Source organism: Tachypleus tridentatus, chromosome 11, assembly GCF_004210375.1.
Source record: "Tachypleus tridentatus isolate NWPU-2018 chromosome 11, ASM421037v1, whole genome shotgun sequence".
NCBI classification, from domain to species: domain Eukaryota; kingdom Metazoa; phylum Arthropoda; class Merostomata; order Xiphosura; family Limulidae; genus Tachypleus; species Tachypleus tridentatus.
The window spans coordinates 3,680,922-3,694,731 of NC_134835.1; the positions used below are offsets into that span (position 1 = coordinate 3,680,922).

General features: G+C 38.3%; 1 protein-coding gene across 1 annotated transcript; it reads right to left on the minus strand.

Annotated features, from left to right (window-relative positions):
- Nucleotides 1-9,188: 9,188 nt before the first annotated feature.
- LOC143231409 (histone H3) lies at nt 9,189-9,713 on the minus strand. Its single transcript, XM_076465948.1, has one exon. It carries the CDS (start codon nt 9,661-9,663, stop codon nt 9,253-9,255), a length of 411 nt encoding a protein of 136 aa, XP_076322063.1. The 5' UTR covers nt 9,664-9,713; the 3' UTR covers nt 9,189-9,252.
- Between the last annotated feature and the right edge of the window lie 4,097 nt (nt 9,714-13,810).

Sequence of the window (13,810 nt, forward strand, 5' to 3'; positions counted from 1 at the left end):
TAGTGAAGTGTACTGAGCCTTTCACAAATGTAATGGAGAAATCTATTCCGTATGCACATGCATATACGGCTGAATAGTGTGCCTTACTATTAGATTTACTAGTTATCAATAACTAATATGATTTATGCTCCTTAATAGAGACAATTTCTCTGTCCCTCAGACACTATTTCGTTTTCTCCCAAGCGCATGGATATTAAACATGTAATGGATGTCACTCTAAATGAAATAACTATTTCCGTGTATCTATTAACCCTCTGTCATTCTCTCTTTTTTGCTTTCTTAAATAATGAGTAGCTGTTATTTTCTTGTTATTATCATAATTATCTTGTACCTTTCGGTGACGACATGTATTGGCTGGGTGTGTATACGTTTGTTTGTTTGTCTGTCTTCATTCACTTAACTACAAACGAAAATACTCACTGAGAGCATAGAGGTGGGAATGGAACAAAACTCTCTAATAATGTGTGTATTTCTACTCGCACGTTATAAGCATGGTTATAGAGAAAGCATGCTTGAACTGTTAATAGTGAAATAGATTCGATGTGACTTTCTCCTTTCAAGATGTGGTGGCCCTGAAAAGGGCCGTTTGAATGAAAAGAGAAGAAGAACACATTACTTTGAACTGGTGTACTTAGTCACAGCCTTGGTCCCTTCGGAGACGGCGTGTTTGGCCAATTCTCAGGTAAAAGCAGACGCACTGCAGTTTGGATCTCCCGGCTCGTGATAGTTGATCGCTTGTTGTAGTGAGCCAGACGAGAAGCTTCGGCAGCAATTCTCTCGAAAATGTCGTTCACGAAGCTATTCATGATAGACATAGCTTTGCTGGAGATTCCAGTATCGGGATGGACCTGCTTGAGAACCTTGTAAATGTAAATACTGAAGCTCTCCTTCCTCCTCTTCTTTTTGCTTTTCTTGTCTCCAGCTCATACGGCTTTTTGGGCCTTTCCGGCCTTCTTCACAGCTTTTCCAGACGCTTGTTGTGGAGGCATGTTGAAAAATAAACTTGGACCTAAACTAAACTAAACTAACGTGGCAGGGGTTCAGTTTAGAGAGAGAGAAATCGGAAGAGTTCTCTCTCCAACTGGGGTGTTCAGGAACTTTGTAGTTCCTCTTCGTCCCCTTTCGTGAATTGTTATTAGGATTAAGTGGTGGTTTTTTTTTATTATTATTATTTTAATAAATTAATTATCGTTATTATTCTTGACTTTTTGGGTGGGGAATGTCTCACTAAATGGTCTTTTGGGTGGAGGCAAAGGTAGCAGTGGAAAGAAGGAAAGGTCGGGACCTGTCTCGAAAAGAAAAAGTTGGGTAGATGTGAACATGAATGTAATTCATTCAAGTTCAGATCAAATCAAACGGCCCGATTCTGGGTCTGGCAAAAAGGTTGCCTGGGCTGGGATCTAGAAATCAATGCCTGAAGATTTTGATGTGGGGAAACGGGAGTACCCGAGAAAACCCACTTTCACCGACAGGCGCCGAAAGTTTTGCCTGTCGTGTGCCCTGTACCTGAAAAAAAAAAGGAATTCATGTTAATAACATAGTTTTTATGTATTTAGACTCTTTGTTGAGTGGATTGTGATTCTTGAAATATGTTGTATGGTGATATGTATTTTGTTGGTGCACTTGATAATTTGTGTAGTGATGCCGTTAGTTTGTTTCTGTTTTCTGCTTTTCGATAATATTTCATAGAAAGTTCTGTTATTCTATCTCTTATAGTTGGTAAATTACTAATTTGGTGTAGATAATTTGTTGGTGTAAAAGATGGTAAACTGAATGCGGATTTTAATATTTTGTTTTGTTGCACTTGGATTTTTTTGGAGTGTGTTGTTTGACATGTTGTATGTTACTTGACATCCGTACTCTATTAGTGGACGGATGTAAGCCTTGTATATTTGTATAATGGTGTTCGGTGCGCATTTTGATTGTTTACCAGTTATAGTCTTTAGATATGAAATCCTTTTTCTTATTGATGAGTGTATATTGTTTATGTGTTTTTCCATGTTAGTTTTGTGTCGAAAGTGACGCCAAGGAATGTGATGTTTTGCTCATGTTGATGGTTGTGTTTCCAAGTGATAGATTTATTTTTTCTAGATTTTTTCTTTGCTTCTTTAGTTTTCTATAGAAGGTGATTGCTTGTGTTTTTGTCGGATTTAACACGACCCTCCACTTGTTGCTCCATGTTGAGACGTTGTTTAGTGATTCTTGTACGCGAGACATGGCCATTACTGGGTTTCTGGAGGTGCTCCAGATTGCGATGTCATCTGCGTATTGTGAATTGTGTGTGTATGTTAGATTTGGAAAAGGTATGTCACTGACGAAAATTATGTAAAGAAGTGGAGAGAGGACTGATCCTTGGGGCACTCCTGCCGTTATATTAAACAATTTGGATATGGTTTTATTGACTTTTACTTGTGCTGTTCTATTGGTTAAAAAATTTGAAATCCATTTGACTATCGTAGGATTTATTTGTAGGTGGTTTAGTTTGTATATGATGGCATTGTGCCAAACGCTGTCGAATGCTTTTTTGACATCTAGAATACCCCGATGGTTACTTGATTGTTGTTGTAAGCTTTGTATATTGATTCGGTGAGTCGTGAGGTGATCTGTTGTTTGTCTATTTTTTCTGGAGGCATTTTGAGATTCTGGAAGGATGTTGTTTGATTCGCAAAATGGAGGAGACGGTTGGAGATAATTCTCTCCATCAGTTTGCCAAGGCAGCTTAACAGACTGATGGGGCGGAAATTATCTGGATTTGTTCTGTTAGTTTGTTTCTTGGGGATCGTTGTTATGATGGCTTTTTTCCATGTGTCAGGGTAATACCCTGTCGCTAATGAAATGTTCATGATGTTTGTGAGGTGTTGTAGTAGGAGAGTGGAACTTTTTTGAGAATAATATTTGTATTTGGTCATGTCCGGGGAAGTGTTCTTCAAGTTTTGATATTAATCTTTAGTTCGGTTATGGTTATTTTTCTATTGATTGAATTTGAGTATGCTTCTAGTGTCTCTCCGGGAAATCCTGGTGAGAATGAAGCTTGGTTTGCATTTATGTAGTTGTTGACATGGTGTTGGTGTTGTGTGTCGAAATCTACTGAGTTTAAATCGCTAAAAGCGGATTTGTAATAGTCAGCTAATAAGTCAGCTTTCTCTTCGTCCGTCCTTGCGATTTTATTGTTGTGTGTGATGTGTTGTAACATGTGATTTGTGTTTTTGTCTGACGCAATACTCTTGAATTTTTTCCAGAATTCTTTTGGTTTTTCTTGGTTTTTCTAAGTTTTGCAGAAGTTATGCCAATTGTTTTCTCTGACTTTTTAATTTCTTGTTTAATTTTTGTATTTGTTCTATTGATTTCTGTTTTAATGTGTGGATCACGTGTGATGTAGTGTATTCGTCGTAATTGTCTGCGTTTGATTATTAGTGCGTGAATTTCTGGTGTTAGAGTCCATTGAATAAGTGATTGTTTTCTTTTGATTTAGGAATTGTGTTTTTTGTGGCTTTCTTTATGGCTTCTGTAATTTGATCAACATATTTGTCTAGTTCTGTTTTGTTGTTTACATGTTCGATTGGGTGGGGTAGGTATGAGTCCAGAGAGGCATTAAAAGTGAGCCAGTCTGTTTCAGTGTAGGTGTATGCGGAAGGAGTCACGTACGCCACAGCCGGGTGGCGCGGGTGAATCATACATGACACCGGGAAGTGGTCACTGGTGATTTCATCATGCACTTTAAAGTTAGATATTCTATTAACCATGTCCTTGGGTGCGATGATGAAATCGAGTACATCATATGAGCCGTTAGCGGCTGAGAAGTGTGTAGGTGTATTGTCATTAATTAAGTGCATTTTATTGCTAGAAATAAATTTTTTTATGCAGGATCCTCTGCGTGTGTCTCTGTTACCCCTTAATTCTGTGTGCGGTGAATTAAAGTCTCCAATGATAATTGGTTTGGGTTTTCGATTAACACATTTTTGAAGGAAGTTAATGTCGATATTTTTGGTTGGTGAGCAATATATGGCTAGAATCGGAATAGTTAGCCGGTTGTTAAAGTGTATATTACAGAAAATGGTCTCATTAATGTCAGATTTAAATGAATCTTCTATCGAGATTAGATGCGATATTTTGTACTAAAGTAAGTTATTATACCTCTGTTGTTTTCTGAGTGAGGTATGTTGTGTGAGATGAACTGGGATTGTGGTGTTTTGTTTCTCTGTGCAAAGTGTTTCTGAAATGATGATTATGTTGGCGTTTATATGTTTGTTTATGTTGTATATTTCTAACCTTTTGTCTTTAAGATTTCCTTGGCAGTTGATGTGTAAGATTTTAATGTGTTGTATCATTGTGTTGTTTTATTTCCCTCGCGTGAATTTTGAGTGAAAGATGATGTGGTTTCAGGTGAGGGAGGTTAAAATAGTGACTTGCAAGGCTGCAAACAGCCTTGAGTGACTCGTGCCTCGATTCGAATGAAGGGAGATCACTCAATTCTATCAGCATTGCTAGCAAGTTTGTGGTGAAATCTGTTGGGTTAAATGCTTGTGTTGTTTTTGGGCGTGTTGCGTCCGCGTAAGTACGTGTTGGTTGAGGTTGAGCGTGTTTGATTTGCGAGTCGGTTGGAGTAAAACTTGGACCTAAAACTAAACTAAACTAACGTGGCAGGGGTTCAGTTTAGAGAGAGAGAAATCCGAAGAGTTCTCTCTCCAACTGGGGTGTTCAGGAACTTTGTAGTTCCTCTTCGTCCCCTTTCGTGAATTGTTATTAGGATTAAGTGGTGGTTTTTTATTATTATTATTATTTTAATAAATTAATTATCGTTATTATTCTTGACTTTTTGGGTGGGGAATGTCTCACTAAATGGTCTTTTGGGTGGAGGCAAAGGTGGCAGTGGAAAGAAGGAAAGGTCGGGACCTGTCTCGAAAAGAAAAAGTTGGGTAGATGTGAACATGAATGTAATTCATTCAAGTTCAGATCAAATCAAATGGCCCGATTCTGGGTCTGGCAAAAAGGTTGCCTGGGCTGGGATCTAGAAATCCAATGCCTGAAGATTTTGATGTGGGGGGAAACGGGAGTACCCCGAGAAAACCCACTTTCACACGACAGGCGCCGAAAGTTTTGCCTGTCGTGTGCCCTGTACCTGAAAAAAAAGGAATTCATGTTAATAACATAGTTTTTATGTATTTAAACTCTTTGTTGAGTGGATTGTGATTCTTGAAATATGTTGTATGGTGATATGTATTTTGTTGGTGCACTTGATAATTTGTGTAGTGATGCCGTTAGTTTGTTTCTGTTTTCTGCTTTTCGATAATATTTCAGAGAAAGTTCTGTTATTCTGTCTCTTATAGTTGGTAAATTACTAATTTGGTGTAGATAATTTGTTGGTGTAAAAGATGGTAAACTGAATGCGGATTTTAATATTTTGTTTTGTTGCACTTGGATTTTTTTTGGAGTGTGTTGTTTGACATGTTGTATGTTACTTGACATCCGTACTCTATTAGTGGACGGATGTAAGCCTTGTATATTTGTATAATGGTGTTCGGTGCGCATTTTGGTTGTTTTCCAGTTATAGTCTTTAGATATGAAATCCTTTTTCTTATTGATGAGTGTATATTGTTTATGTGTTTTTTTCCATGTTAGTTTTGTGTCGAAAGTGACGCCAAGGAATGTGATGTTTTTTGCTCATGTTGATGGTTGTGTTTCCAAGTGATATATTTATTTTTCCTAGATTTTTTCTTTGCTTCTTTAGTTTTCTATAGAAGGTGATTGCTTGTGTTTTTGTCGGATTTAACACGACCCTCCACTTGTTGCTCCATGTTGAGACGTTGTTTAGTGATTCTTGTACGCGAGACATGGCCATTACTGGGTTTCTGGAGGTGCTCCAGATTGCGATGTCATCTGCGTATTGTGAATTGTGTGTGTATGTTAGATTTGGAAAAGGTATGTCACTGACGAAAATTATGTAAAGAAGTGGAGAGAGGACTGATCCTTGGGGCACTCCTGCCGTTATATTAAATAATTTGGATATGGTTTTATTGACTTTTACTTGTGCTGTTCTATTGGTTAAAAAATTTGAAATCCATTTGACTATCGTAGGATTTATTTGTAGGTGGTTTAGTTTGTATATGATGGCATTGTGCCAAACGCTGTCGAATGCTTTTTTGACATCTAGGAATACCCGATGGTTACTTGATTGTTGTTGTAAGCTTTGTATATTGATTCGGTGAGTCGTGTGAGGTGATCTGTTGTTTGTCTATTTTTCTGGAGGCATTTTGAGATTCTGGAAGGATGTTGTTTGATTCGCAAAAAATGGAGGAGACGGTTGGAGATAATTCTCTCCATCAGTTTGCCAAGGCAGCTTAACAGACTGATGGGGCGGAAATTATCTGGATTTGTTCTGTTAGTTTGTTTCTTGGGGATCGTTGTTATGATGGCTTTTTTCCACGTGTCAGGGTAATACCCTGTCGCTAATGAAATGTTCATGATGTTTGTGAGGTGTTGTAGTAGGAGAGTGGAACTTTTTTTGAGAATAATATTTGGTATTTGGTCATGTCCGGGGAAGTGTTCTTCAAGTTTTGATATTCATCTTTAGTTCGGTTATGGTTATTTTTCTATTGATTGAATTTGAGTATGCTTCTAGTGTCTCTCCGGGAAATCCTGGTGAGAATGAAGCTTGGTTTGCATTTATGTAGTTGTTGACATGGTGTTGGTGTTGTGTGTCGAAATCTACTGAGTTTAAATCGCTAAAAGCGGATTTGTAATAGTCAGCTAATAAGTCAGCTTTCTCTTCGTCCGTCCTTGCGATTTTATTGTTGTGTGTGATGTGTTGTAACATGTGATTTGTGTTTTTTGTCTGACGCAATACTCTTGAATTTTTTCCAGAATTCTTTTGGGTTTTCTTGGTTTTTCTAAGTTCTTGCAGAAGTTATGCCAATTGTTTTCTCTGACTTTTTTAATTTCTTGTTTAATTTTGTATTTGTTCTATTGATTTCTGTTTTAATGTGTGGATCACGTGTGATGTAGTGTATTCGTCGTAATTGTCTGCGTTTGATTATTAGTGCGTGAATTTCTGGTGTTAGAGTCCATTGAATAAGTGATTGTTTTCTTTTTTTGATTTAGGAATTGTGTTTTTTGTGGCTTTCTTTATGGCTTCTGTAATTTGATCAACATATTTGTCTAGTTCTGTTTTGTTGTTTACATGTTCGATTGGGTGGGGTAGGTATGAGTCCAGAGAGGCATTAAAAGTGAGCCAGTCTGTTTCAGTGTAGGTGTATGCGGAAGGAGTCACGTACGCCACAGCCGGGTGGCGCGGGTGAATCATACATGACACCGGGAAGTGGTCACTGGTGATTTCATCATGCACTTTAAAGTTAGATATTCTATTAACCATGTCCTTGGGTGCGATGATGAAATCGAGTACATCATATGAGCCGTTAGCGGCTGAGAAGTGTGTAGGTGTATTGTCATTAATTAAGTGCATTTTATTGCTAGAAATAAAATTTTTTTATGCAGGATCCTCTGCGTGTGTCTCTGTTACCCCTTAATTCTGTGTGCGGTGAATTAAAGTCTCCAATAATAATTGGTTTGGGTTTACGATTAACACATTTTTGAAGGAAATTAATGTCGATATTTTTGGTTGGTGAGCAATATATGGCTAGAATCGGAATAGTTAGCCGGTTGTTAAAGTGTATGTTACAAAAAATGGTCTCATTAATGTCAGATTTAAATGAATCTTCTATCGAGATCTTCTTCGAAACTTGGACCAAATTCAGTCAGCGTTTAAATTGCGCGCTGCAGGATTGAAAAGTAGCCAATAGCATTTTGGTTTGCGAACTCGATAGCTGTCGCGAGAAGCGCGGCCGTCACAGGCGACTCAATATACGTCGTTCAATCCTACAAAGTTGATAAAACTAAGTGAGTGAACAGCGTAATAGTCACAATACGTATTCATTCCACATAGTGAGTATCGTGTTTTACTGTCTATTTTTCGTTCTTAGTTTCAGAGAAAAACTAAGGGAAAATGTCTGGGCGAGGCAAAGGTGGCAAAGTGAAGGCCAAGGCTAAATCCCGTTCAAGCAGAGCTGGACTCCAGTTTCCAGTCGGGCGTATACATCGTCTCCTTCGAAAAGGAAACTATGCCGAGCGAGTAGGAGCTGGAGCACCCGTCTACCTCGCTGCTGTCTTGGAGTACCTGGCTGCTGAAGTTTTGGAGTTAGCAGGTAACGCTGCACGTGATAACAAGAAGACTAGGATCATCCCTCGTCACTTGCAACTTGCCATTCGTAATGACGAAGAACTCAACAAGTTGCTACAGGGTGTTACTATCGCCCAGGGAGGCGTTCTGCCAAACATTCAGGCTGTCTTATTGCCCAAGAAGACCGAAAAGAAGTAAGTCGGTAAATATTAACAATATATAAAACGGCCCTTTCAGGGCCACCACCTCCTGATGGAGAGATAGTACAGTTCCTTCGCCATACATCTCGTGTTAATAATTTTCACAGAACACGCAACAAAAGGCGTGTCTCTTGTGTACGACAAACCTTATTATCCCACCTTCCATAATACATAAATAAATAAATAATCATAAAACAAAAACGTTTTAATACGATTCATTATAGTACTTACTATATAAGTAGATCGTCACAGTTAGGTTTTCTCTTATACCAGCATAACGATACGTTGTTGACAGTGTTCACTGTCGTAACCAGACGATGTTCGTCTTTCTAAGTAAGCTGAGTATGTGTAGTTCGTAAGCTATTGCCATTTCTTTTCAATATTCTTAACCTGAAAGGAATGTACCTACCTTCATAGATGTCGTTACACGGAAAGAGAAAAATGAAAACAAACCAATACGACATTTTCTGCAGCACAATAATATATTTCGAAGGAGAACAAGAAAACACACCAACTTCGTAATATGAAATTTTATACTTCTCTCCAGGCACATAACTAGACTAAATATCGAACATGCAGGGATTTTGAAAACTGTTTCATGCACGTCGAGTAAGTGTAATAATTTAAAAGGTTCCTTGATAAAGTAAAACGAAAGAATACTTAACTCACAAACTTTCGTAAGAGAAAAGACGGTTGCTGCTAAACTACAACTCCTTGCATTTCTTACGTGCAAATTCAACTTGAAAAGATGTATGTTACTAACATAGTACATGTAGTCATGATGTGTGCGAATGGCATACTCTTTGTTCAGGATGTGGTGGCCCTGAAAAGGGCCGTTTGTTTATTGGCGAGGGTAAGTTACAATACCTCTCTCTCCATTTAGGCTCGTTCCCCTCGAATTCTACGTGCGAGTTGGATGTCTTTCGGCATGATGGTCACCCTCTTTGCGTGAATGGCACACAGGTTAGTGTCTTCGAAGAGACCCACCAAGTACGCCTCACTGGCCTCCTGAAGAGCCATGACAGCAGAGCTCTGGAATCTAAGGTCAGTCTTGAAGTCCTGGGCAATTTCTCTCACCAGTCTCTGGAAAGGTAGTTTTCGAATGAGCAGCTCAGTTGACTTCTGGTATCGACGGATTTCACGGAGGGCTACTGTTCCTGGCCTGTAACGATGAGGTTTCTTTACACCTCCTGTTGCTGGAGCGCTCTTTCGGGCAGCTTTAGTGGCCAGTTGTTTTCTTGGTGCTTTTCCGCCCGTGGATTTTCTTGCAGTTTGTTTCGTGCGAGCCATAATTTCGTTTTGTCCGTGCTATATTACAAACGTACGTAGAACTACAATCCTACTACACTCTTCGACTTCCGTGCTAAGAATGATCATCGTTCGAAGGCGCTTTTTGTTTATCTTTTCAAACTTTGCGCTTTCCGTTCGAGAGAGCTTCTCATTGGTCGTGTTCCACCAATCATTGGACAGGACGCAGAGTCGAGACGCCATTGGACAAAGAGTTGTGATTCTCAATCCTAGTTTGCACCACTTTTGGTTTCTGAAGCAAAATTGGATTGTAATACTCAAACAAAACGGTATAGCAATACGTTACCAATATTCGAATGAAATATAATTCTTACTGATGGTACTTTCTTATCGTCTGAAAGATATGTGTAAGAATCTTTATTTTATTTTTATTTATTTTTTAATTTTATTTTACATAGTTACTCTGCTAGGACATATTTCCTTTCGAGAAGTACATGTACATTTTGTCCAGTCCACCAAGTAACCTCGTAAATATCTAGATGGAAGTTGTTTTCGGTAAAATAAATAATAATAATATGATCCAACACATTTCTTTGATGGTTATTATTTAGTTCTCAATAAATGTTTTCAGTTTCTATGGTCACAGTTTTGCTGTTCAACGTTAAGCGACGAGGAGCTTTCCGAGAGGGCCGCGCTAAGATTATATAGTGTTACCGATAGTGGTTGTTTTCGTTTTTTGAGCTGTTCGAGCAGAGATTATTCTTTAATATTCCTACATTTACGCCATGTCTGGAAGAGGAAAAGGTGGCAAGGGTCTCGGTAAAGGTGGAGCAAAACGTCATCGTAAGGTTCTCAGAGACAATATCCAGGGTATCACGAAACCAGCCATCAGACGTCTAGCTCGCAGAGGCGGTGTAAAGCGCATCTCTGGTCTCATCTACGAAGAAACCCGAGGTGTTTTGAAAGTTTTCTTGGAAAACGTAATCCGTGATGCTGTTACCTACACGGAGCACGCCAAAAGAAAGACTGTGACCGCCATGGACGTAGTGTATGCTCTGAAACGACAGGGTCGCACTCTGTACGGATTCGGAGGTTAAATATTCACTTTATAACAAAAAACGGCCCTTTCAGGGCCACCACCTCCTAATGAAGAGATACCACATTTTCGTACTTCTTATAATTCTCTCAAGTACACGTACAAGTACACAAATTCCTTACTAGCTAACTCCTTTTCACACAATACGATTTCTACATCCCTCACTCGGAAACGTTATATATATATCTGTTAAGTTAAGGATAAACATTATGCTTTGCAAATTAACTTTAGTGAAATAACTTATGTTATAAGAACTGGTAGTGCGTAATTAGGAATTGTTTGGTTAGTGTTCATTTCCAAGTTTACTCTGTGTGCATGTTACTTTATACATCATTTAGAGAAACAGGTAGATAAAATATGTTAGGGTAAATCCGTTATCTTATTAATAGAAATAACACTCGCCAATGAAGAAGCGTTACGCTTATTGAGTACACATACACTTAGAGAGACGAATGAATGTCTTGCTCAATTGTTAATTTCTATTCAAAAGATGAAAGTTGCAAGCTTATTAGATATCACTCTAAAGTTTTCTATCTCCGAAAAATGTGACTCTACAATAAAATATTCCTTAATTAATGATGTCAGAAAGGTCGACGAAGCCAAGAACACTGCGTTTCAAAACTGCATCGTTATTTCTATATATAAATATTATATATATTAATCAACTTTCAGAGGAAGTATAAAAGAAATAAATTAACGATTCAAGGCATCTTATTGAAATCGAATATGTGTTATATGATTGTATCGACGAACACTAGTTTCGTTTCTCATTTGTCACGAACTCTCACCAGTTTGCTTTCAAACTGGCTTAGGTGGCCTGTAATCGTTTTGCTGTTTGAATATTCTTTGTAATGCACTGTTTACGATAATAAGGATCGAAAACAATTTCTGAATAAGGAATAGAAACTACTTTTCTCTGTTGTTCGGGAGAATTTCTTTGTAGCGTGGAACAAGCTTCTGCACTTAGCACTACCCAACATGAAATGACGACGTGTTAGAGACTGCCTCGTTTCTAACGTGATATTCCGATGATATAATGCTCTCTTACAAATACTCTACTTTCATTTGAGGGTGTGTGATATAGATATTCGATGTGAAATGTTTTGTTTACTTGAAACACTCTATGATGTGACTTGAGAAACGATTAGAAAAACTTCTGTATCCTAAAGAAGCTTCTCATTCGCACTGGTGCACGTTTTATGGTAAAAAATGCCACCATTGACGAATCGTGGATAGACGTATCTATAGAAGAAAGATCGAACTTTCGTTTAGTAGACCTTAGGAAAAATTTTGGAAATTCGAAACTTCTCAAAAGGAACCCAGAATTTTGTGAACAAACACAGCCGGATGATACGTTCAGACGCGAGAAATGGCGACCCCAGCTGACTTCTCTCAGTTAGATGAAGCTCTCAATTACGGCCGCTCTCTCTTTACTTAAGGTCTTCACGTGCTTGTGCTCGTATTTTTCAACCGAGTAGAAAGATTAATAAATAAAAAGCTTTAAAAATGGCTGATGCGACGGCGCCTACCACGGCTCCTTCTCCTAAGAAGGTGAGCAAACAAAAGCGAAAACCGAGAACGGCACCCGTACATCCTAAGGTATCCGAAATGGTAATCACTGCCATTACTTCTCTCAAAGAACGCGGAGGTTCTTCTCTCCAGGCTATCAAAAGTACATTGCTGCCAACTATAAACTCGACGTGGAGCGGATGAACCCTTTATCAAGAAGTATCTTCGATCAGCAGTGAATAGTGGCATTCTCACACAGACTAAAGGAAAAGGAGCTACGGGTTCCTTCAAGCTGAGTGCTCAAAAGAGCAAAGAGAAGGTGGTGAAAAAACAAAGAAGAAAGAAGGAACGACTGCAAAGAAAAGTAAAGCCCCGAGTAAGCCCAAGAAAGTAGCTGAGAAGAAAGCAAAGACAGCTGCTAAAACCCAAGGCAAAGGCAAAACCAAAGAAAGTGGCAAAGCCAGCAAAGAAACCTGCAGCCAGTAAACCGAAAGCCCCTAAGAAGGCCAAAGCCGCCCCTAAAAGGCTGCTTCCAAGAAGGTGGCAGGAAAGAAATAAGTAAGCTGCTTCTTTTCCAATTTTGTGTGATATCACAAAATCAACGGCCCTTTTCAGGGCCACCATCTCCTGATAAAGAGTTTGCCATATAAGTCGTTACAGAAAAACAAACAAAACACTCATTCCGTTCGTAACAACACTTGTTATATCGAGCGAGTGAAATGGTAAAAAATTTCTTAAAACGTTTCATGCTCAGATTTGTAGTCTAACGAACGTTCGAGAAAAGAAAGTAATGTAGTGCGACTTTATTTATTTCTTCCCTGGGCTGTTATAGATATGCTCGTTTTCAAATTATACTTAATGATTCGTAACTTTAGTTTAATTTCAATTAGTACTGCATTTAATTACATTTTAGTTTAATCACCCATATAAATTGTATGCCTCCTTACTAGTTAGTGAAGTGTACTGAGCCTTTCACAAATGTAATGGAGAAATCTATTCCGTATGCACATGCATATACGGCTGAATAGTGTGCCTTACTATTAGATTTACTAGTTATCAATAACTAATATGATTTATGCTCCTTAATAGAGACAATTTCTCTGTCCCTCAGACACTATTTCGTTTTCTCCCAAGCGCATGGATATTAAACATGTAATGGATGTCACTCTAAATGAAATAACTATTTCCGTGTATCTATTAACCCTCTGTCATTCTCTCTTTTTTTGCTTTCTTAAATAATGAGTAGCTGTTATTTTCTTGTTATTATCATAATTATCTTGTACCTTTCGGTGACGACATGTATTGGCTGGGTGTGTATACGTTTGTTTGTTTGTCTGTCTTCATTCACTTAACTACAAACGAAAAATACTCACTGAGAGCATAGAGGTGGGAATGGAACAAAACTCTCTAATAATGTGTGTATTTCTACTCGCACGTTATAAGCATGGTTATAGAGAAAGCATGCTTGAACTGTTAATAGTGAAATAGATTCGATGTGACTTTCTCCTTTTCAAGATGTGGTGGCCCTGAAAAGGGCCGTTTGAATTGAAAAGAGAAGAAGAACACATTACTTTGAACTGGTGT

Excerpts from the sequence above, each read along its gene's own strand:
- LOC143231409 (XM_076465948.1), bottom strand. The coding sequence starts at position 9,663 with ATGGCTCGCACGAAACAAACTGCAAGAAAATCCACGGGCGGAAAAGCA.